The 25,134-nt window shown below is 41.2% G+C and overlaps 1 protein-coding gene and 1 long non-coding RNA gene across 12 annotated transcripts in view; one reads left to right on the top strand and one right to left on the bottom strand.

Moving 5' to 3' along the window:
• Positions 1 to 25,134, top strand: part of MAP7 (microtubule associated protein 7) — a 159,532-nt gene that overhangs the window by 47,968 nt on the left and 86,430 nt on the right. Inside the window, exon 1 of one of the 11 annotated variants that reach the window (XM_036024770.1) lies at positions 16,474 to 16,734. The exons of the other annotated variants lie outside the window; for them this stretch is intronic. Coding sequence (XP_035880663.1) covers positions 16,710 to 16,734 — 25 coding nt within the window. The 5' untranslated portion in view covers positions 16,474 to 16,709. Of the gene's footprint in view, positions 1 to 16,473; positions 16,735 to 25,134 lie in introns of those variants that run through there. 11 annotated transcript variants of the gene reach the window in all.
• LOC118500343 lies at positions 13,823 to 20,536 on the bottom strand. The gene is made up of 2 exons (XR_004902911.1): positions 19,997 to 20,536; positions 13,823 to 14,103 (listed from the first exon to the last, which is right to left on the bottom strand). It is a non-coding gene; the product is annotated as an uncharacterized LOC118500343 (long non-coding RNA).

Below are 25,134 nucleotides of genomic sequence, written 5' to 3'. Positions count from 1 at the left end.
AGATACTGTGTTCCGTATTACTGCTTCCAAAGACTAAAGGAAATGATTGCTGTTGTGTTACTTTGACTGCCCACAGTACATAAATCTCACAGTGTCTTGCACTGCAGTTCTTTGTTTATCTATCTTGACCATCTCTGTGCCATCCAAGCTCATGGGTAGGGAGCAGGACAGAGAAGATGGTTTTTGTTTTTGTTATTTTCCAGTTTTCCTAGCAACTTGGTTACATGTTGAGAATATAGGTGATAAATAATGTAGAAGCTCTCAGTGGTGATTCTTTATGGTATAAAATGAATGCACTTACGAGTATTCTGCCATTTTTCCCATTAAAAAGCCATTCTTTCCGATCAGAATGTGAAGCCAAAGAGAGCCAGCCAATCACGTGGGGAAGATTACAGGAGCATCAGTTTAATGCATCTGCCTTTTGGTTCATTTCAGTATTCAGATCTAGGATTTCCATTAATATAACCCACTAAAAGCATGGTACATTCATATTATAAAAATGATTTTGAAAATAAAGAGAGAAGAGAGAGATTAAAGCTTGGCTTTTATTATTTGTTTTATTCTTGAGCTTTGCTCCTTGCTTGTTGGTGAGTGGTGAGGGAGCCTCGTACCAGGAGGACACAGCTTGCTCACCAGCTTGTTTTTCTTCATCTGTGCTGTTGTGTGAGTAATGGCTGCCCACGGTCAGAAGCAGTTGTCATGACGAACTGAGTGATGCCATTTCATAGCCTCGGTTCAGGCACCACCGGGTGTGAAATCTAGGTCACTAGTCATAAACAGCCTCATCCTAGAAACAAGAGGCTTGCTGGTTGTAATCTGTCTTGCACAAACAGCTCCTCTTGGCGCATGAAATTATTGGCATAAATTGGGTCAGGTATTAAGTTGAACTAGATGAAATTGCCATATTTGACCATTCTTTTCATAAAATGACAATTTCATGTTGTTCAGCTTACACAAAGTGCAATGAAGAAATCTGCTGAAATTTTAGGCACACTATAATTTTAAGCCTTTTTATTTAAAAAATGCGGCCTGGAAAAATACATGCAGTAGTCTGAGAATTTATAGTTACTACTTTCACTTTCAGAAACATCATTATTAATGGCAAAAATGGCACAGGAGGGTGGAGTCGGATTCTAGGACTTCAGAAAAGAAGAAAGGTACAAAAACATCACTAAGCCTTAACTACAGTAATGCCAGAAGTCTGTGCAACATGACATATGCATCGGAAGGAGGAGTGGTTATGGGGAGGGAGGAGGAGGGATGCTTAGGGGTAGGCTGAGGTGAGTGCCTACGGGATGGACAGGGAGGGTCCGCGGGCACTGGGCTGTCTGTCTGGGAGGCCTCAGCTGGAGAGGACGGGACTCCAGCCCCTGAAAAGCAGTGATGATGGGAATGTGCCTGTCACCAAGGCCGGCTTACCTTCCAAGCAGCACAGGTAGGCATATGGGGAAAGAGCCGGCACATACATAGTTTCTGCTTTCCATTTGTCCTAGAAAGGACACATTCAGGCTCAGACCCCAAAAGGTCATGTTGTTCGCCGAGACTGGAAATCGCCTATCTGAGGGATGAATATTTTGTGTAGCTACTCATAAAGTAAAATACTAGTGTCTGAAAGAAGAATCCATGCCATGCTTGATAACGTTGAAATGGAATCAACTCATTAACGGTTAAAAAAAAAAACCTCATCCGATCCTTTGGTGGGTTGGATGCGGGGGAATCATTGAGAAGCGTAGGCCCTGAAGACCTGAAGGCAGGACAAGGAGGTGTGAGAATGGTGTGCAAGCGTGCCGTCGGCTGTCCCATTCCCCGAAGTGGCTGTATTTGCTCTTTACAATACACAAGGATAAAGTTCAATTAATTGAGGTCATGGGGTATCTTAATGACATCATTTTGTCAGGCTGTATTATTAAAGCAAACGGTACAAGAATAATCCAAGCTTTCCTGTGGATCTTTCATTTCACGTACCTAAATTACATTATTAGAATTTTATCTGGCTACCTAACAGCTTCCTGGTGGCTTTTCAGTGGGATGTTCTTGAATCTTCTGAATTATTTTCTCTGCCCGGCTCCTCAGGTTGCTTGTGCCACTGCTGTTTTGAAAGCAGAACTTCATAACTATAGGACTAATAATTATAGCATGGAGTTGTTGAAGGCTCAGTGGCTCCTGCACTTTACTGCTTGTGACTTTGCATTTAGATATAGAGACAGGTTTCACTCCTCGCTAGACCCCAAAGCCTTTCTCATGCCAGCTTACATACGAGGCGAGTTGTCTGTGGGAGTGGAACTGGATGTCTCTGGAGGCCTCTCTGGTTCAGAAGCGCCTTGGGGGCCTCTGGGGTGTAAATGACGCTTCCACGGGTTGGGTTGTGGTGTCCTGAAGTTGCTGTTCTCATTTTTTTTTAAAGGACTGTGTTGTTGCCTTGGCAACTCTGACGCGGTTTTCACAACCAGGGTATGGAGACCAGATTTAACATCTTCAGATCAGAAAGCCCAGTTGGCAGAGGGAACTTCACTTTACCTGGCTTTTTGTTAAGAATACACCCATTTAGTTGAGGGTAGTACTTATTTAGTTTTAACTCATGTTATTCTGAAATAAATGTTCCACACCTGAGATTTCAGGGTTGACTAAATATCCCCGCGTGGTTTCGATCACAGATCAGCTTCCTTCTCTTGATACCCACAGCACCCTCGACAGCCCTGCAGTCCTCATGGCCGTCTGCTTCAGCGTTTCTCCTTTTTCCTGCCTCTCCCCATGATGCTTCCCCGCCATGCACACCACTACCCATTTCTTATTCTTTTCCTCCCGAACCTAAAACCACATGGAGCTCAGAGAGTTCTGCCGGGATGCCCTCAGCACTGGTAGTCTGCCTTTGCGTTCCCAGCGTGCTGGCACTTTTTGAAGTTGGTCACCACCCAGCGTTTACATCTACCTACCGGCTGCAGAAAACAGGAGGGTGCTGTGAGGGTGGGTCTGCGAGAGCGCCTAGGCCCTCAGCCTAAGGAGTCAGATGTGACGGAGCACCGTCCTGACCCAGGAATTCTGCAGAGTAATAAATAAAATGAATTAGCATGAAGAGGTAAAATGAGGCGTGTATAGGTATACCTCATCTTCCTTAGGCAAGAACAGAAAAGAAAAGGCCGGAGTCAGTGTTGGGGATAAAAGGACAGGCGTTGATCAGGCACTTTCTGGTTAATAGCGACTTATATAGATTTACCTTCTTCTAGTTGAGGATGCTTGAGTTGCTTTTCAGGGCGTATGCAAATTTATGCAGTTCCTTCCCCGTCTACCCAACAGGCATTGATTTTATCCACCCCCCCCCCACAAGTGGGGAGATAGATTCTGAAGTCTCGTGGCAAATACAAAAAGTAGGGAAATGGCCTTTGGAACCACTTCTGATGTTGACCAGGGACATCAGAAGCTACTGGACACTTGTTCCTATTAAAAAGAGAAATCCAAAGAAAATTGCAAAAAGAGAGCCGTGGTGAGGGTGAGCATGGTCTTGGTGGGGATTGGCACAGTCCATGCCTAAAATGTAAAAATTCCTAACCCTGGCTGGCATAGCTCAGTGGATTGAGCGCGGGCTGGGAACCAAAGTGTCCCAGGTTTGATTCCCAGCCAGGGTACATTCCTGGGTTGCAGGCCATAACCCCCAGCAACCGCGTATTGATGCCTCTCCCTGTCTCTCTCTCCCTCCCTCCCTCCCTTCCCTCTCTAAAAATAAATAAATAAAATCTTTAAAAAAAAATGTAAAAATTCCTAACTATATGTTGCATATGTCTTCTGTAATGTAATACTAGGTATTTCTCACAGCATGTAAGAACTTAAGTGCTTATAGTATGGCAGATGCATGGCAAGAATCAATAAATATTTGTTGGTTGGCAGCAAGAGATACTATTTTCTACCTTATAAGCAAAGTAGGATTTTATGTTAGTGATAATTTTGAGAGGAACACATCCTGTTTATAAAACAAATGTAGATTTCACATTTGCTTTCATGCACTTAATGATACAAAAAGAAAAGGAAAGAAAATCTATCTCAAAAGACAGCCAAAGTAGTGTCACCACCATCTTCAGACTTTAAAAAGGGAATAAAGCCCTGGCTGGTGTGGCTCAGTGGATTGAGCACTGGCCGGTGAACCAAGTGATTGCTGGTTTGATTCCCGGTCAGGGCACAGGCCTGGGCTGTGGGACAAGAGGCAGTCCATCGGTATTTCTCTCACATATTGATGTTTCTCTACCTCTCTTTCTCCCTTCCACTCTCTCTTAAATATATATATATAATCTTTTAAAAAATAAAAATAAAAAGTGAATAAAAATGTGAGAGAAGTTAATACTTAGCATATGTTTTTTCTCGAAACTGGAAAAGCTTGTTCAGGAGTATTATCTAGAAACTACATGAAACTTTTAAAAGGGATATTGAAGATGAAATCAGGTACAGAAATTGGCCTTCTGTGAAATAAGCTGTACTTTTCTAATTTGAACATAACATGAAAGTAAATAATGTGTAAGCTGCCCGTTTCTCTTAAGGCTTGACTGTTTTGAGAGTTGTGGGTTTTTTGCTTTTTTTTTTTTTTTTTTTGAGAGGCCTTTTTCCCAGAATAAGTATGCCTCTTAACAGGACTTACAGCTTCCAGATTAGCATAAGAAGTGAGTGCCCACACTAGTGGTCCAACCACAAACACCTGTTCTGCCGTCACTGACAGCAGGAGCACAGACGATGAACAGAAATAGTCTCCAGGCATCTCTTACTAGTTACTGCCTAAGTATTTTACTTTATTTTTTAAATCCTCACCCGAGGATATGTTTATTGGTTTTAGAGAGAGACTAAAGGAGGAAGAGGAAGAGAGGGGGGTGGAGAGAGAGAAACATCAATTGTTTCCCTTTTGAATGCACCCCAACCGGGAATTGAACCTGCAGCCTCAGTGTGTGCCCTGACCAGGGGTCAAACCCACAACCTTTTGGTGTACAGGACAACACTCCAAACAAACAAGCTACCCAACCAGGGCAAGTTACTGCCTAAGTATTTTAAATGTAATGTGCATTTTTCTGATAGAAAAGTAACAAGTATTGAGACGTTTATAAAATGCAGAAAAGGATTAAAGTTATCTTTAGATCATTCGTGATCCCACCATCTACACATAGCTATGTTAACATTTGGTATATATTCTGGCCTTTGTAAACTCTCCGTGTGTGTATTTACAAACTTGTATTATTGCATATTGTGGTTTTACAACCTGTTTTCTTTTTACTTAGGGTCAGAAGCATTTTTGAAACATTCTTCTAAAACAGTTAAGATTCATATCCTATTATTTGAGATTTCTGTAAATTTTATGGTCAGATAAATGATGGTTTGTTATTTTATTTTATTGATTTTTTTAAAAAAGATATTGGGGAATGGGAGAGAGAGAGAAAGAAACAGTAATCTGAGTGGGAATCAAAACCACAACCTTTGTGTATCGGGACAATGCTGTAACCAAGTGATGTGCCCCACCAGGGCCTAGTTTGTTGTTGTAAATTTCATTTCTATGATTACTGGTGATGTTAAAGATTTCTTATATGCTTGATAGCCTGTTCCTTTCTTTTGTGAATTACATGTTAGCTTTTTTGCCATTTTCTATTGGGGCGTTCATTTTTTCTTTTTATATATAAAGGTTACCTACCTTTTTTGGTCACATGTGTTACAGATACTTTTCCCATTTTAGCATTTGCAGTTAAATATTGTTACGGATTTTTGTTGTTTGTTCATTTAAATCTTTGTTGTTGTTTGAGAATGGTGGTTTCAGAAGTCTCCCTATTTTAGAGTTCAGTCGGAGATGGTGGTAGGTAGTTCAGTCAGACCCACACCAAAATGGTTTCCAAGACCCACGTGTGACCCATCAACCATAAACTCATGAACTGTAAAGACCCCGCGAACCCTCTGGCCTGGGATCTGGGCACCCTGCAGCCTCTAAGCTGGGCAGGGTTAAGCCGGCTCAGACGCACTCAGCCCGCTGCATCTTAACTAGGTCAGTCCGCGGGGGCTCGGACAGGCTGGGGGATTATTTTTGTCAGTGCTTCTTCTGCCTATGAAAGTTAGAATTGAGAAAAGCTGCAGATGCTTCCCATATGGTTGCTGTTAGCAAAATTACGTACAGAGGATTGTTTGTAAAAAGCACAGTAGGTACATTCACATGATTTATGAGAGAGATAAAGGGCTGTGAAGGAGGCCCCTGGCTGTCACCCTAGCACACCTTCTGTTTTGGGGAGGCCACCTCATCTTCTGGTGACCTCTGTCCAGGTCTGGTGATTGCTCAGGAGGGAGCTTCCTTGCTGCTGTTCGTGACTTTGCCTACCTCATACTCTAGAACTTTATGAAGGACTGGAATGTAAGGTTTTCCCTTTTCTCTCCACTCCTCACAGATTTTTTTTTCAAATAGACACCTCTTAGACTTTTGCATTTTTGATTTCCCGCTGACTTTGGTTCACCGAGCAGAGCGCTCCCAGTTTTCCCTACACCCGGGATTTAGAGAGAGGATTTTCATTTGTGGTGAGTTGTCCTTGTTCTGTGTAGCTGAAGCGGTGAGCAGGCTGTGATGGTTTGTCACTCTAATTGGTCCATTAGATGTACTTGGTGTTGCACAGGGTTATTGGAAGAGGAAAAAATGTTCATCCGCAGCAGACTTGTGGAGCCTACTAATGGAGTTTCATATCTATTTTTGCCATCTGTAAAAGTGCATTATGGATTCATATTTTAAAGAAGAAAAAGTCAGTGGGACTGAGCATTAACTCATCAAATTTAGTTACCTTCTATTAAGGCAATCAGGTGACTTCTAAATTTGATTTCCCCTAAATTTCCAATCAATATGTTTATCCCACTACATTTGATCTACAAAGAGAATTCACTGCTACATTTATGTCCATTTTATGAGCAATGTCATGGTAAAACTATACCATTTAAGTAATTTTTTAATAGAGAAGCCTGCAATAATATCATTTGTAAACATACTGTAATGACATTTGTAAAGTGTGCGAGGTCTGTCCAGAAAGTATCCATCCATGTACTATGAAAAATAGAGATATTTATTGAAGAAGATACAAGAACCATTGTATGTAGCATAATGACAGCTCAGTCCCCTTCAAGTTAAGAATCTTGGGACCTCACACAGTTCTCCCAGCATCTCTTCCACTGTTCAAAACACTGCAGAATCCTTTGTTGGGATTGCCATCAACAGCCCCATCATATTTTCCTGAACCTCATCAACAGTCTTAAATCTCTTTCCTTTCATAGGTAGTCTTAGTTTTTGGAAAACCCAGAAGTCACAGGGTGCCAAATCTGGGCTGTAGTGGGGCTGAATTACCTGGGTGATTTGATGTTTTGCCAAAAACCTCTGCACAAGACGTGATGCATGAGCAGGCGTGTTGTGATGAAGCTGCCAATCACCAGTTGCCTGTAGCTGTAGCCATTTTTGTTGTATTGCACCTCTCAACTGATGAAGAACATTGAGGTAGTACTCCTTATTAATTGTTTGGCTTGGAGGGGCATACCAGTGATGAACAACACCTTCCCCATCAAAAAACACAGTTAACATGGTCTTGACCTTGCCTTGACTTTTCCATGCCTTCTTCGGGCAAGGAGAACCAGGTAACCTCCATTGAGATGACTGGGCCTTCATTTCTGGATCATAGCTATAGACCCACAATTCATCTCCAGTTATGATGTTCTTGAGGAAATCTCATTCATTGGTAGTAGTTTGAATCAAGTCATTAGCAACTGCAGCACCATGTTCCTTCTGCTCTGGTAGCAGAAGCCGTGGAACAACTTTTGCCACATTTCATGCTAAGATCCTGCATCAAAATCTCAGACAGTAGTTTTTGGAATCCCTAGATCAGCTTCTAGTTCTCACACTGTTGGTCACTGATCTCTGTTGATCGCAGCCCACACAGGTGCAACATCTTCATGTGTTCCGCCTTCCAGAACAGGGATCACTTTCAAGAGATTCTCGACCATCTTTGAAGTGTTTGTGCCACACTTTTATTTGCACTGCACTCATTGCATCATCTCTGAAAGCCTTGTGAGTTTCCAAGGAGGAATGTTGAAGCTTAATGCAAAATTTGATACAGATTCATTGCTCTACTTGCTCGGTCATTTTGAATGTGGTGGCCACACAGCGCACATGCTTACTCATCAGTGTCTATTGCCCCAGCTGACTAGTACAGTGAAGTCATCATGGTTCACACATGTGCACTCCAGTCCACTCTCCTTGGCTGCCAGGTTACATCAATGTCACACAAACTGTTCTCGTTATCTTATCAATGGTTGGACCTGTTCCTGGCAAACCTTGTACACCAGAACTACCCCAGATTAATAAGCAAACAAGAGTCCTCGGTCAAGTAAGTTTGGGAAACCCTGATTAAATTGCTTATGTTCTAAACATAGTCTTTTCCTCAAACCTGTTTGGTATTCAGTCAGCTCTGTCTCAAATGTACAACCAAATGCCTAGGTGTCATGTTTGACTCTAGCCCCTCTGTTGCCCCACATCCAATCCATCAAAAAGCCCTATTGGCTCTGCCTCCAAAGTACTTTACATCCATCTGCTTGTGTCCATCTGCACGTCCATTCCTGGTCCAACCACATCTGCTGCCCCCACATTGTAATAATTAGTGTCTGAACTGGGCTCTGCTTCAACAGTTGGTTCCTCCATGTAGACCTCAGTCCCTAGCCAGTCTCCGCCCAGCAGCCACAGTGAACTTTTAAAGTTATAGATCAGATCCTGGCACTTCGCTGCTTAAAACTTTTCACTTTCCAGTGGCTTCCCATTGGTTTTAGTGTGAAGTCTTTACTATGGGCAGCAGTTCCTTGAAGTCCCTTCACACTCATTGCTTCTCTGGCCTTAGGATCTTTGCATCTGCTGTCTCCTCAGTCTGTGTCTGAAACACTCTTCCTTTGGTCTTTGGAGTGACCGGGTCCTCCTTAACCTGCACGGCTGTTTTATTCAGAGAGGCCTTCCCTGACCCCCCTGCCTAACATCTGCTACCCCACCCGCCCAGTATTTTCTTCATAACATTAACTTTATTAGTGTGTTCTCTCACACATTATCTGTCTGCATCCACTGGATGGAAGGGTCTTGAAGAACATTGCCTGTCGCACAGAAGGCGCTTGGTAAATAAAGGGGAACAAATGATGAGTCACCACTATTAATGAGCAATGCAAAAGGCTCTCTTTGGTGATATATATCATTTATAAATTAAAAAAACATGTTTAAATGTCTCTAACCAAAGATTTAGCAATCTAGTCTAGGAATTTATCCTCAGATATTGATAAGATTTATGCAACTCTGTAGGCAGCCTTGTTTATAATATTGAAAAATGGCAAACCTTAAGTTTGGGAATCTCCTACATAAATCATGGTGTTTCTGTACAATTTAGTGTGGCAGTTAATACATGTGTTTTAGAAACATACTTCTTGACTTGATAAGGTATTCAGAATATAAATTAGATTCCAAAATAGTATTACATGAAGATCATTTTTTTGTATTATATAGAGAGACATATAATTTGGAAAACTTTATGAGATGAGATACTCAAATATTTATAGTGGTTATGTCTCAACTTTGAGATTGTAGCTTATAAATATTTTGTGCTTATATTTTCTGTTTTCTACACTTAATACTTATTGTCTAATTTATAATCTTTTGAAATGTATACCTCAATACCATTAAAAATTACCCCATATACTAGAAGCGAGGTCATTTCACTTCATTGTTTCCTGAGCTTCAGCCGTTTCCATAGCCTTTCAGGAGCTAGACAGATGAGTGTGATAACTCTTTTTTTTTTTTTTTAAGATTTTATTTATTTATTTTTAGAGAGGGAAAAGAGGGAGATAGAGAGAGAGAGAGAAACATCAATGTGTGGTTGCTGGGTGTCATGGCCTGCAACCCAGGCGTGTACCCTGATTGGGAATCGAACCTGCAACACTTTGGTTCGCAGCCTGAGCTCAATCCACTGAGCTATGCCAGCCAGGGAGTGTGATAACTCTCCCTCCCAAGGACGATGCCATTAGAGAAGTAGAGCTGGTGTGTTTGTGGCGTGGGAAGAGGACAAGCACTTCTGTTTGGGAGAATCAAGATAGACTTTGTGGAGGATGGGGAATATTTGCCTTGGTCCTTGAAGTATTTGGAAGACTTGAGAGAGATGATTAAAGAGACATTTCACATGGAAAGAAGAGCAGAAATAAAAGAATGGAAAGGAAGAATGGAGGGAAAGGAGAGGAAATTGTGAGACAGATTAAAGAAATAGCCGATGCTTCCCGTCTGTAAAACATGGGATAAGTGGGGGAGAGGTGGGCAGGAAATCTCCCGGTAGGCGGAAACACTTCGCAGAGGCCGTGATTCTGCAGGGACCTGGGAGACGTGGTGGGTGACTGAGCAGGGCAGTGGCGATCATCGGGCTGGAGGGCGGTGGTGAAGCCAGTTCGGAGGCTAAAGGCAGAAACAAAGCGGTGGTGCTGGTTTGAGTCCAGGCTGTTTGCCCAGTCTGTCGGGTAGGCCGCCAAGGCCTGCTCTGCTTCACAGCAGAAAACCCTACAGCACTCGAATGCTCTCGTTTCCCAGTGTTACGCCACACTGCCGTAAATCCCATAGTCTGGTCACGCTTGTAAATTAGGTTATAAGGATTTGGACTTTGGATATATTACACTTGATGTTTTTATTTCCCTTCATTCCCTGACTTCATTATGGCATTACTGGTTGCTACTCACTGAGAACATTGCAATGTCTAGGGCTCGTCAGTGGGAGAGAAAAGAGTGAATTTCCGTAGGCTGGGATATAGAGACAGGGAAACCACGCGGTTTGTAGGTCAAAGATGTAAGATGTTTTGTACAAGAGTTTCTTACATACATAGATAATGTGTTTTGGTTCTGTGTAATAACCTAAGCATTTTAGCTGAAGGTAAATACCTGAAAGATGATGTTGGTTTGGTCTGAAGACATTAACAAATCTCCCTTCTGAAACCAGGTCAAGTTCCTTATTTTAATTTCTGATCTAACTCAGGACTCCAGCTGTCACGCTCTCCCATTAATCCTTCCCGTCTGAAATGCATTGTCATTGACTTGCAGGAATGGACAACAAAAGGTGGAGAGTTCAAATAATCTTTGGTTACGAGTTTCCCAGGTGGAAGTGAACATTTAATAAACCTCTAAGAAGTAAAAAAAAAAAAATGCGCATAGAGAATATTTTCACAGAAATTCTTGCCCTTGAAAGAGGCGAGTAACCCTTTCTAGCAGGTTCAGCCCCAGTAATCCAGCCTAGACAACTTGACTTTGCCGAAAAGTTTAGTAAGAAATGTTGCTTCCTACATAAAAAATGTTAATAACTTTACTGTAATTACCCCTAAACGAGTGTGCCTCACAACAAGAGCCACAGGAAAGCTGGCGGTAGCTGGTGACGTGCAAAGAGTATTGTGAGAAAATTGAGAAGGTTCGATTAGGGGCATAGTGAAAAGGTATCGAGGTAAAATAAAAGGATCTCTTATCATTTGGTAAAATGTGTAGCTCGGGCCCTTCCTGTGAAGTTCAGACACGGAGGAAATTTGTTTCTGCAATTTGAGGTCAATACGAAAATTCCAGGGTAACGTAAGTGTGGATTTGGAGACATGGACGAGCAGGTTGTACTTAGTCTCCTAAAGAAAACAATCGTCTGTGGAGTGCATTTTTAACTGAGTTTCTCGTGAATAATCAGCACTTGTAGCTTTTGTCACTGTCCAAGGTGCTATAACACGGGGCGGGAAAAGCAGCATCTTCCCTTTCCGGCATCTTAAAGATTGTGGCCTCAAGGGACTAGCCAAGGAAACAGAGAATGGGTTAAGGTAAATTATCAGAGAGGTAAGTAAAAGAGAGTGTTTGGGCGCATTGTGAAGGTGGCATATAAACAAATACCTTCGAAAGCGGCGCTCCCAGCTTTTTTTTAACACAGAAGAAATGGAAAAGTCAAGAAGAAAGATCCAGAAGGGGGTCTGGAGAATGTGATACACTGGGGATTAGAAGTCAGATGTTGCCACGTGAGACCCACCGTGACAAAAACCAGTTTGCAGCAGGTGCAGAGCCGAGTGAATCAGGTCTTTTAATTCATTCTGTATGCCAAATCTGTCTGTTTTCTGGTTGTTAAAATTTTCAGCAGAAAACAAGTTCCTTTATAAAACGAACTTCTGCTTTTACTTTTCTGTAATTATAAATAAAACATAAGAGAAATCTATTTCTCAACACCTGCCTCTTAAACCAGCAGTAGCCCCAGTCCCAGCATTTTGTGTCCGGTGAATGCTAAGTTCCACCGAACGCCAGCACTTCCCACTGCACCGCTGTGCAAACTGCGGTTATCAAATCCAGTGTTCGTGATTCTTTTTGTGTGCGATATTTGGAAGTCTGCAGGGAAACATTTTAAATCCCTATAAATAATGAGAATACACAATGAGTGTAATAACTGTTCTGGACTAAGGACTCAGCCTGTCCATGTTCTTTCAGTTACTTGGAGAACAACTAGCTCCTCATCTATGTATTTATGTATTTATTCAGTTACACATTTGTTAATACATACACACACCCCTCCCCCTCGGTTTTCTGAGGAGTGCTAAACGATGCTGGATCACACAATTTTCTGTGGAATAAAGTTTGTTAAAAAAAAAAGCAAGAAGCCGAAACACTACCAGATATCTCACAGTCTCATAGAATTCTTGCTGCAGTTTAAAGATTCCTATTTTAGAGGAACTTGTTTCCCTGTCAGTAGCCGGAAGTTAGGAGGGAACAACAGGAAAGAAAGTAAAAACAAGGAAGAAGCAGGGTGACAAATGAGCAAATTGAATGAGAGAAAATGCTAAGGGGTGTGGGCCCCGTGCACGAGTTCCGATGTCAAGACAAGGTGCTCTGTGGTTTTAACGATGATGCAGGGAACTCGGATTGGAGTGAAGTCAGCAGAATGAATGGGCATAAAACAACCGAAAGAGGTAGAGTCCTCAGAGTTCTGCTAAAACTGCTCTGTAGTCAAGGTGATAATTCACCAAGTCCCCTTATAAAGTACATGCCACAGTTTACATTTGTTAGAGGTCATTATGTAATGTAGACTTTCAAAGTCCTTACCCTTAATTTCTCAGGATTTCTGTATTTATTACTTCTTAAAACTTATAATATTTTAAGAGTGACTCCATGTCCTCAAATATGAATTATAAACTCTCCTTTGTAAGAGCTACCAGTATCCTACATTGATGTGGTTCTGCTGTGTTGAAAATGAAACCAAAATTGGACCGATGCACCGAGACCCTCTCCCTGAGAAAACAACAACCATGTGCAGTGTTGGCAATGCACCGCTTTCTAAGACGGTTGCTGTGCAGACCCAGTGTCAGGTGACACGTCACTGATGGTACCCACCGCTCCGTGCGCCGGAACACAGGCCTCTCCCTGAGCCGCTCCTCACAGACAAAGCCCTTTCTTCTCGATCCTCTCTTGTTAGCGTTCAGCTGCTGTTCTGATGAATGCACCCCCAGTTAGTGACACGCTGTTGTTCCTAAGGGAAGAGTGGTGCACTGTCTCCACACAATGTCACCTCCTGTCTTTCCCTGCCTGTCTCCTGTCCTCGCAGTACCAGTCATTTCTCGGCGGCCGGCGACTCTGCTCTGGTGCCTCCTGGGCGCTCGGAAGTTCAAGGGCAGATAGAGTCTGCCACTTAACTGAACTCACCAAGTTATTCTACTCTGTGTATCTGAGTTTTCTCATCTGTAAAATTGGCACGATAATGGATTCATTGTGAGACTAGACCAGTTCATATATAGGCCCTTAGAATAATGTCTGACACATAACAGGCGATCAATATGTTTAATTATGTTATTTGTATCATTTCCGATGGCGTGGGAGGAGGAATTTGCACTTCAGAAGGCAGCGTTTTCCTCCGTTAGCCCTTCTCTTTTCCATCTATAAATCTCAGCCGTGCACACTGGCGATCACGGCAGGGAGGGCTGGGCGCAACAGCATCGGCGGGCACTGTGGGGCTTCCCGAGGACTCGATGGGAAGTAGAGATACCAAGGCTTATGGAAGTCAGCCAGGTGAAGAGAGATGGTTCTTCAAGCGCAGCTCGTCCAGTACTGATGGTGGGAGGAGAAATGAGTTTGGGGAAATGCAGCCAAAGGCTGCCCGTCTGTAAGGCTAGACAGGAGAGTGCCAAGTAGACAAGCAACCGGCAGTGTCGCTGACGTGGTGAGAAAAGCCACCGTGAGGTCACAAGGAAGAAGCAGGTGGTTCTTGCTACAGGAGGGCTGGAGCGTATCCCAAGGAAAACCGAGGTATTTGGAAAAGCTACAGGATCAGATTTGCATGCTACAAACATGAATCTCATAGCTGTGTTGACCTCCCCATTTTGGGAGGTCAAGGTTTGGAAGGCTGTAGACCAGTTAGGAGACTCTCATAACAACTTTCTGTCCCCTCAAAGCTAGGTGCTTCTGATTTCCAGTGAACTGGAAAGTAGAAAACTGAGCTAGTTACATTTGTGTCTGAAGAATATAGAGATTCTGAAGGAGGGAGTGAAAGTTCTTTTTCCTCTTTTAATTTGCTAAGATGAGTTACTTTTCATTTTCTAGATAGATTCATGGTCCCTGTCTTTGTTCTGTTTAAACAAGTTGTCAGATCATTTAAAGTATCAGTCCCAAGATTTGGGTGCCCAAACTGAATATATGGGTGTGGAATTAAGGAAATAAGTTAATATTTTAATAATATGCCTTAAGAATTCCTGAAATTAATAGCCAACATGTTCCTCATGTTAGTGTCCGTGCAGTCTCATGGGTTCGGTTGCTTTGACTGGGCACAACAGGGGAATCCTTCCACATCCTCAGACCTTCAGGCAGTGTCTGAGTACATCCCAGCTTTGACCAGCCTTTCCTGTGGAGTCAGTCCCGCATCCCTCTCAGCAACAGGAAGGTCTCCTGGCAAAAACGACGACCACACCGAACAATGGAACAGTGCGACAGGGAAAGCGCTTGCGTTCTGTATGTCTGTGTCTGTTTCCCCCACTCTACTCCTGCCTGGAGGGGAAAGTGCCACCATGGACTTGGGGACACGAGAGCTGTGATTTGTTTTCTTAACCAGGATTAATCTTGCCTCCTAGGGGACATTTGGTAAGGTCTGAAGACATTTTATGATGGACTCAATTCTGGGGAGGAATGTGTGGAGCCTTTAGATCTGGCGGGTAAGACCAGAGATGCTGGTACACTTCCTACAATGCACAGCAAAGCCTCCTCTCCCTCCGATGCCACTCTCAGTGAGGAATCATCCCACCCAAAATGTCAACAGTACCAAGGTTGGAAGCCTGCACTGGAAATATTGTCAATATTTACGCAGGCTACCTTGGAAAATGAAAGCATCGAGTTACGGGGAGTGATGGTACTCAGGCAGGTGAGATGCTGGGCCCCTGGAGGTGCTGGGATGGTGCTGGACTACAGCCGGCATTTCACTGTCTCCTATTAGGTAGTCTGTAGTTCCAAAGGCATTAAAAAGGTTCATTGCCAAGTCCAGTGGGTACTGGACCTTTCTACAATCTTAGCTATTCTGTGTGGCCAGTTTCTGTACTCATTCAGTGAAGTCCTGCTACTCACAGAGGCTGGAAAGGATTCATTTTTTTCTAAATATCGGATTTTCTTTTCCAAAGTGGGCCCACTGCTCACCCAAACTCATTAAGTTAATTGGTTTTAATCAGAGTACTCTGGCCCCCATGCCACATGTTTTTAAGTTCCAGGAGGACACAGTGAGGACTTGACATTATCCTTCTTTTGTTTCCTCTCTCTGGCTGCCCCTAGACAAAACGTCCTTTTAAAGGCAAGCCTAGGGTAAAGCTGGGAAAGAAATGTCTAATTCAAAGTTTACAGTGCAATTTATCATGGGCTGAAAAAAGATAAATTCTGAGGACCTACGGTTACTTTATCTAGAAATAATTTCTGAAAGTTAAATGTTTATATTCATTGATTTTTCATCTCCTCTTTGAAGACCTTCAGAGTTTTTCAACCCTTGCTAAATAAAGCAAGTCAATCTTTTGGGCCTTTTGAAGGGCAGAGAAACTTCATTCCGTGCATTTTTTTCCTACAGCTCCATGTCTGTTCTCAATGAAGGGAGATAAAGAACAGAGGCCTCTCTGCTTGACTAACTCTCAATGATCGCCTTTTTTCAGATGCTTTTGGTATGGGAACAAAATCAGCCATAATCTTCAGGGTTTTAAATGTCATTTTTAATACGTCAGGAAACCAAAAGGCAGAAGAGTCTGGGAACAGAGCAAACACCATTTAGATGATTTTGGTAAGCAATTAGGTTTTTAATCTAGGCTTAATGCACATCCTGTCTGGGGCCCCAGCTGAGTTTGAGTCTCTGAGATCGAGCTGATGTGTAGCAACCATTTCTTAACCAGGAAAGGCCTCCCCTGCTCCCAGCCCACACCCATGTGAGCTTCACTGACTCTTTTGAACAGAAGCCTTTCTCCATTTTTACTTGGTTCAGTGAACAAGATTACTGTTTAAAAAACGACTGTAGAGTTGTGTGTCCCATCACCCTTCACCCGTCTCCTGAGTGCAGCTCACGCCGTGTGAGAGGGAAGACAGGGTGTTGAACGGCCCCTTCCCTGAGTCTCTGGTCTTCGCCCGGCTGAGACCCAAGCAGGAGGGGGACATGCAGATATGTGGCAGCATGTTCAAGAAAGGAGGATTTTAGGATGGAAGACACTAATAAGCTGGACCGTAAGTTCTTGGGCTCAGAAGGGTACTGAAACTCTTAATAAGGAAATACAGGAATTGGGCACTCCAGCCAGCTTTGACAAATTAACACTTTCAACAGGTGAAAGTACAAAGTTGGAAATTTTTTAATAGATCCTTTTGTTTGAGGGAAAGAAAATCTTGTTGGTGTTAATGTTCGTAGAAAAAGGAGTGGGAATTTTGATTAAATATAACACTGTTAGATTCTATAGATGATGGATTTCTACTTTTGTCTTTATTGTCTTGGAACCTCTATGAAAATTAAAGGCAAACCATTGTTATTCTTTGTTTTCCATGTTCCCTCTTGGCAAAAAAAAAAAAAGGAAAAGGAAAAGAAAGAAAATTCTTAAAAACTTCTAGGGTCTCCTTAAAGAAAGGAAGTAATGGATTGAGGGAGTAGCAAGCTACTCACACAATTATCTACTCTCCAAGGAAAATTTTAGTACATAACTCATTGATGATTTCTTAATGCTTCTAATATTGGTATTGGGATCAGATCAGGAAGATTTTGAAAAATGTTTGCTTTGCTATTTAGAGGGGTCGATGTGGGGAGTGCTTTTTTTGCTCATTAAAAAGAAAGGTACTATTTCTCTTGCCTACCTGTTGGCTTTGTATTTAGCTTTGGTTTTAGTTTGTTTATTTTAATCAGAAAAGTTGCCTGCATTTTTCTCATACAACTTTGCTCACCAGAATGTTTCACTTTCATGGCACGTGACGGCGATCACACGTGTGCTTTACAGAGACACCTGCGGTCGCTGGGGTCTCTTGTACTTCCGTTCGGAGAGGTATTCTTAATTGCCTTTTCTGTTTTTATGTTTTATTTCTAGTTATCCTTTAAGACTAAAAAAGACATTTTCTTTAATAAATTGCTTGCCCTTTTATTTTTATTTTTTAATTAAAAATTTTTTTATTGTTCTGTTATAGTTGCCCCAGTTCTCCCCCCCACTCTCCACCACTGGTCCTCTCGCTCTCCCCTCCCCACCGTAGTCAGTCCTCGCCCTCTTGTCCATGCCCGTGGGCCGTTTATGCTTTAACTTGCCCTTTTAAAATCTTACATATCTTCATTTTCATAGATAATATTTTCAAATTTTATAATAAAAGAGATCTGATCTAGGAATGAAATGTGTGTTATACATAATGTCAGTGTGCAGTAACCAGCCATTGGGAGATGGATATGGGTGTGAATAAGCACTTTGCATTTGGTGTGATTATGAAACACAGAGTCAGGCGGCATGTTGGAAAATCTTTGGAACTGGATCTGAGTCTGCCTTTTAGCTCTGACACTACTCTGTGACTTTAGACAACTTATTATAAGTGGGTCAGTCTCATCATTGTGCAGTGGGATTAATCTCTAACTTCCACGGTTGTATATACATTAGAGAAGAGATACAATGCCTCCTCTAATGCCTAGTTTTCCAGGAAAATATCAGTGTTATTATTCTGTGTATTTGTTCAGTTAACTCACTCTCAAATTCATTTTGTACTTAATGAGTCTATTTTATGGAGATATATCTTTCTCCGCAGAAAGCATATTTACATATAATACTCAAGTGTTAGCATAAAACAGAGTTGATGCATAACAAATACTGGGTTCATAAAGTTTTATTTAAATGTGATAAAATAAAATTGCTCAAGTGGACTAAAATATAGGTCACTCAGTAAGAAAATTGGATCAATGTCCAGTAGAGGGGGAAATTTTTTTTTATAGATCCAGGCTATTGGCCAAAAAATCTTAGACAAGTGGTTTAAAAATACTAATTTTTTAAAGATGCTAGATTATGACTGACTTCTCCAAATTCCATCTTTTAATTTGATATGTAGTAAACCTGGGGAAAGTAGGAAACATAAAAGCTTATTGCCTCCATAAACTAAAACTTCAGTGTAAAAACTGTACCTCTGGGGGGTGGGGATGCGAGAGGGGGTGTGCTCCAGGCACTTCACGTGGTGGCCGCTGCTCGTTCACGCAGCTGTGGGAGCAGACCTTCTTGCCACCATCCGCCTGCTCTGGAATAACTCTAGTAAGGTTTGAGAGTCACCTTCGCCCTTCCCGTCCCCTGAGAAATACTGCTTTCTGTCCTTACTTAGGTGATGCAGTAGTGTTCATTATCTGTGTCCCACACTAGAATGTACACTTGACGAGGCCAAGGAGTGCTGGCTCTTGTGTTCACAGCTGTGTCCCAAGCGCCTATAGTAGTGCCCTGCAGCCAGTAGGCACCTCATCAACTTGTCAAATTAATGAATCAATCCCTCGTCATCAGCAGGACAACAAAGTAGGAAAGGCCACACCTACTCTCTTTATAAAACACAAAATAACAGAAACAGGATATGGTTTTATATGAAAATCAAGACACTCACTGCACTAGATAGAACATGCTGATTTTTTTGTTATGGTTGACAGAGCACTAGTGGTTTGTTCCAACTTTGGGAAAAAGAAAAAGTCAGCAGGAAACATTACTATCTCCTGTTATAGATGATTAACCATGTGCTTAGCAGAACAGAAAACCAGAAAGTTTATTTCCTTGGTGAACAAGAGTTACATTAAAGACTCCAGAAAAAAGTAATTTTGTGATAAAGTGCCAGATCCCAGGCCAAGTAAGATCTGTCCTCTGCAGGCCCGGGATGAGGTCCAGCTCTGCCCCGGGGGGAGCAGCCCTCTGCATGCCCTCTGGGAGAACCACACAGCCCACCAGACAGAAGCCCCTTTACCAGGAGTTTTATGTTGGCATATTTTTCCAGAAGCTAAACATTTTGTTAAAGCACCCACAAAACACTACCCATTCTCAGACATGCTTAGAATCTATACATTTATCAGGAAAACAAAAAAGCAGATTTCAGCACTCAGCTCTAATACTGTGGCCACACGCGAAGCCTTGAACCTCTCTGAACTCCATCCCCTCCCCTCTGAAATGGCAGCGGTCGTACCTGCCAAATCAGGCGACGGTGGTGGTGAGTTTATACACAAGTCAATGACTTTTAATCCATATAGCAAATTATAGTCTTACTTCACACTAAAAGATAGTGCAAGCTCTTTCCTTAAATGATAATTTAAAAGCTTTATGACTTTATATACATTCCATATTTGTCAAAATATTGTTAATGGGGAAACAAAATATAGCAAAAGGATGAAGGTACATTTTTAATCCCATATTTAGAAAAAATATTTTGTAAAGTACTGTAGCATGGTAATTAACATACTAGATTTTAAAGTGAAATCAATGTGGATTTTATTCATGAGTTAGCCATTTACCTTGGGTAAATTCCTTCACTTTTTTGAGCCTTGGCTTTCATCTCTGTATGGTGGGGCGGGGGGCAGTTGGAGAATGTTGCTCACATGCAGGCTTCCTGTGAAGAGTAAATGAATGAGACAAAGTGATGAACACATCTGATACAGTCTGGAACCTAACAGGTGTTCAATAGATGACCATCATATTTGTGGTTATTAATTATTTGTAAATATCATCGGGTATATGATTTGCCTTTTAATTGATGTGGGATCAAACTTTTAAAATATATTTATTGGCCTCTATTACTCCATAGAAATACCTGGTAGAAATTTCTCCAGAGAAAATGCTTCTCTGATTTTCCATACCTCTAGTTTTCTGAGCCAGATGGTATTTAGATTAGGTGGTCTTTGAGATAAGAATCAATGCAATTAAAGTTTTTAAATACCATCCTTCATTTATGTAAATCTCCTGAGAGCTCAAAGGATCCCATATTAAGTGGAATGACTCCTCTTACTACAAAACACAAATACTTGCAAGGAAAGAACACCGGCAGGGGCGTATCGAAGACAGAAGTTAGAAATTCTCTATTTATTTATTTTTTTAGAGAGGGAAGGGAGGGAGAAAGGGAGAGAGAGAGAGAGAAATATCAATGTGTGGTTGCTGGGGGCCATGGCCTGCAACCCAAGCATGTGCCCTGACTGGGAATCAAACCTGCAATGCTTTGGTTCGCAGCCCACGCTCAATCCACTGAGCTATGCCAGCCAGGGCTCAGAAGTTAGAAATTCTCTTTCTAGGAAATGTGCATTGCTGCTGACTCTTCTGTGCTGTACAGCCAGAGTTGCCCAAGCTCATAGATAAAAATCTGCTGAATATGTTCTAGAAATAAAATGAAAGATTAGGGGGAAGTAAGAAGGGTTTTAGTAACACATATTGTCACAAAACCTAAAAATGTTCATTTCAGTTTCTGGTATTTACCATTTGTAGTTTAAGATGCAAATCATGCATTAAAAGCCACCAATCCTTTTTCATAGCATTTCACTGAGTCATTCACTCAGTGTCCAGTGAATATTGTCTGAACTGAATTTTAGTGTTAGAAAAAACTGCAAGTGTCAGGATACTATCTTGACATTATACTTTCTTTTTCTTATTAGAACCTCAAGGTGACATGATTAAATAATTTGCAACTGAACTATAGGCCAATTTCAAAACTTAGGTTAAGTTTTTAATACATGAGAATCATTCTTAATTAAAAGACACTATTCTGCAAGACCTATTCTAGTTAAAAAGATAATGCTATAACCCATTTCTAAATCACAGTCTCTTAGGTTATATAAATTTTTCTTAGTATCTTATCACAGAATAAAATAACATTGCCTGAATAGCAAGTAACATGTGATGAAGGAAAAAGAAGGTAAAAGTTAATATTTAAACTTTCCACTTACTTGATCTAATATTAACAAGGCAAAGTTTTCATGGTTTTTTTTGTAACACAACAGTTACAGAAAGTACTGAGTCAAAGTTTAACATTTTTATATAACATTTTATTAAGACTTCTTGCTTTCAATATTTGAATTTTGTATTTTACTTCTGATCGTCAAAATACACAATTTAAATATGGAAACATTTAAGTATGATGTTTTTGTAATTCAGGACTATCGATACTAGTCAACACTCATGGCCAAGGTAAAAAATAAAACAAGTGTGGCCCTGACTAGTGTGGCTCAGTGGGTTGGGCGTCATCCTGGAAACCAAAAGTTCGCCAGTTCGATTCCTGATCAGGGCACATCTAGGTTGCAGGCCAGATGCCTGGTTTGGGGCATGAGAGGCAACAGAGAGATGTTTCCGTTGCACATCAATGTTTCCCTCCCTCTCCTTCTCCCACCCTTCCCCTCTCTCTAAAAATGAATAAAATCTTGGATTAAAAAGCAAGTATGTCATTCGGGGATTTTAGTTGGATTCAAACTAGATGAAAACATCAAGAACTAAGTAAAAGCTGTTTACATACATGAATATGTCTATACATACATGAGACTTCTCTTAGTTATCAAATATGTGCATACTTTAAAAACATTCTTAAATTATTCTTCAATATTTATGTATTTTACTAAATATTTTAAAGGTGTTCAGTAAGTATTAGGAATAAGACGGGGCTAGTGTCTTAGACGTTCCATAGATGTCATACCAGCTGTAACCAACAGCGGCTGAGGGACTGCAGTCGTGTTACGGAACCTAGGAGTGGCACGCACCTTAGAGTGTGTGAAATGGAAACGGTGTGCTTTAGTCGGGTCCCGGGGAGGCCAGTGCTCTTCAGGGACTATTCACTGTGCTGCGGGATTAAAGCAGTCATTTTTTTTTTAATTCTGAGATAGCTCTTGGACTTTGCTTTGGTATGGTGTGTGTTAAAACAGCTACTTCAGAGCAGAGGATGAGCTCAGTGGTTCCATGACGTTGGGTGGGGCCAGGTCCTGTAAGTCACAACCCGAGAAATTATCAAGCCATGGCACTGAGAGGTGGGGGTGTGGCAGAGGACCCTTCTACATGGGAGAAATCAGACCATCTTTGCCGGTGAAAAACAGCTGGCTAGACTTGTTTCTAGATGTTTTGTTTTCTGTGGTATGTAAATGGGTTTTTCAGGGGGTGGGGGGGTGAAGAATTGGAGAGAGAAATCCATTTTCTTTTTGTAAACATGCTTCTTAATTATTTCACACTTGAAATGATCAAAGTGTAAGGTAGCATTACCGGAAGTTTAGCAGAAACAGGAAAGGACAATCACCCATAATCCTGTCACTCCAATGTGGCTTTAGCAGTTTTCATGTGCTCCCTTTCAGCATTAACCTGCATATTTATAATCTAATCATTTCACTGACTTATGAGCAATTATTCATGGTACTGCCTTACTTTTAGTACTTTCATTTTTACTGGTTAAGAATTCATGGAAGACTTTCTCCCCATTGACTGTCGTCGCCTTTGATTTTTTACAGTTACAAGTGGTTGTTGGGGAGAAAAACTTTCCCATTACTCTCTTAGGTTCAGTCCCTGGTAGCCCGTGAACTGCAGTAAATTAACAAAGGACAGATGAACAAGGGGAAAGGCACACGATTTTTATTAATTTTTATGTGCCAAAAGTTCACAGAAAAGAAGTGAATTTTAATGAAGGAAAGGGGATTAGGGCTTCAGGGAATGACAGATTGTGGAAAAGTGACCCGGAAACACAGAGAGACAACTAATGGAAGATAAGGGTTAATGGAGCAAGGCTTCCCTCAGTGCATGTTTATTGTTAAAATTAAGTGGTCTGCCCTGGCTGGTGTGGCTCAGCTGGTTGAAGAACCATCTTGTAAACTGAAAGATCGCGGGTGTGATTCTGGGTCAGGGCATGTGTCTAGGTTGCGGGTTCGAGCCCAGTCAGGGTGTGTATGAGAGGCAACCAATAGGTGTTTCTCTCTCGTGTTGATGTTTCTCTCCTTCAGTCTCTCTATCTGTTCCTCTCTCTCTAAAATGAAGAAGTGTGTCCTAGAGTGGGGGTAAAATAAAATAAAATTAAGTGGTCTCTCTTCACTGATAGAAGTACCAATAATAAATGGTTTAGGCAGAACACTCTGAAGCTGTTTCTTCATTCAGTTGCCTTTTTTAAGAGAAAAGTTTATTATTTTACTGAATTTGGTAAAAATTTTTCACATTAAGAAGAAAACCAAATTAATTCACCAGGTTTTATTCTACAGGAAAGAGAAGGTAAGGGTTCTGATGGCTAAAATAATTATAATCATAACAATTTTCTCCTGTTTGTGGCTAATGAAAAGAAGTCCATTTCAACATCTACTCTAGTTGCAGGGAGAGCCTCTCACTAATTATGGAATGTAATTAGGTAGCCTGACCACTCACTTCCAGACCCTTGCACTCAACTGCTTGAACATTGACTGAATTTTACAGAAGGCACATGATGACACATTGAAATCAAGGAGTTCTAGGCTAGAATTCGCCATCAGCTAGTTTACGTTTAGGTAGAATCTTAAACAATGTACTTGCAAACTTTGAAGCAGCTTTGATTTATTATAAATTAATGACAAAGGATGTTCATTAATTATTAAGCTTTGTTGAAATTGGCTGAATGTTGTGCACAGGTTTTACAGCCAATAGCTGTCATCAGAATGATTTGAAATTACACCCATGAGAGAAATAGAAAGGTTTTTACCCCATGCATTTGCAGTTTATTGTTAGTTTTGTAGTGACCTTCAGAAAACAGAATATTGATTTATGCTACTTAGCTTCTCCTCTTCCGAGAAAATTTAGCCACTTTGAAAAAAAAAGTGGTATATCCGAAAAAGCCCTTCTTAAAAATAAGAATATAATACTTGATATACTGATTTTACACTGAAGTATTAAATTTGTAGTATTTTAGTAAGACAGGTAAAGTATTCCATGGTGGGTATTACATTCCATTACAAAATCAGGATTTATGATGTGGTGGGAGTGAAATTATTATTTAAAAACAAATTACACGAAGAAATCTCCTTCGAAATAAATATTGGATTCTAAGTTGTTTTAGTTATACTGTTTTTCTTCCTAGAGTTGTGTCTGGAATTGTGGTGAGAAGGACAAAAAGGCTTATTAACAGAAGCCCCACTGAGTTTTAAACAGCATTTATTCAGGTTCTTTTGTTATATTTCTCCATAGCACTGTGTTCTTTCCTTTCAGAGCCCTCGTGCCCCTTTATAAAGGGACCGTCATCAGTGTGATCAGTTAGTGGGTGCTCATGTCCTGTAGCCTGTAAGTTCTGTGCGGGCAGGCCTGTGCTGGCCTCCAGCCTCCGCTCTGCCCCCAGGATCTGGCACACTGGACAGAAGCACTCAGTACAGTGGGGGGTTAGAAGGATGGATGGAGGAGGGTTCTTTTAGTTGCTCTAACATTCCATGTAGCCTCTTTAAAGTCATGAAATATTAATAGTTGTGTTTTTCTTTCTCAGCCACTGACTAAAAGGTTCATTTTGTTCCTTCTCTTCTGTATGTATGTTGTATCTGTCAGGCATTGCTATCACTCCATTTGGTAGAATGAGAATTCATTGTTCTTTAACAATCACAGCCTTTTAAAAGGCTTGATTCTCATCCTGCAAAGGTTTAAATAATAGTGTTGTCAAATGGATCGTATTGCAGCTAAGCTCATATAT

Source organism: Phyllostomus discolor, chromosome 4 (genome assembly GCF_004126475.2).
Source record: "Phyllostomus discolor isolate MPI-MPIP mPhyDis1 chromosome 4, mPhyDis1.pri.v3, whole genome shotgun sequence".
In the NCBI taxonomy this organism is placed as follows: Eukaryota; Metazoa; Chordata; class Mammalia; order Chiroptera; family Phyllostomidae; genus Phyllostomus; species Phyllostomus discolor.
The sequence above is the reverse complement of the archived record's forward strand: the minus strand, read 5'-3'. Positions and strand labels throughout refer to the sequence as shown.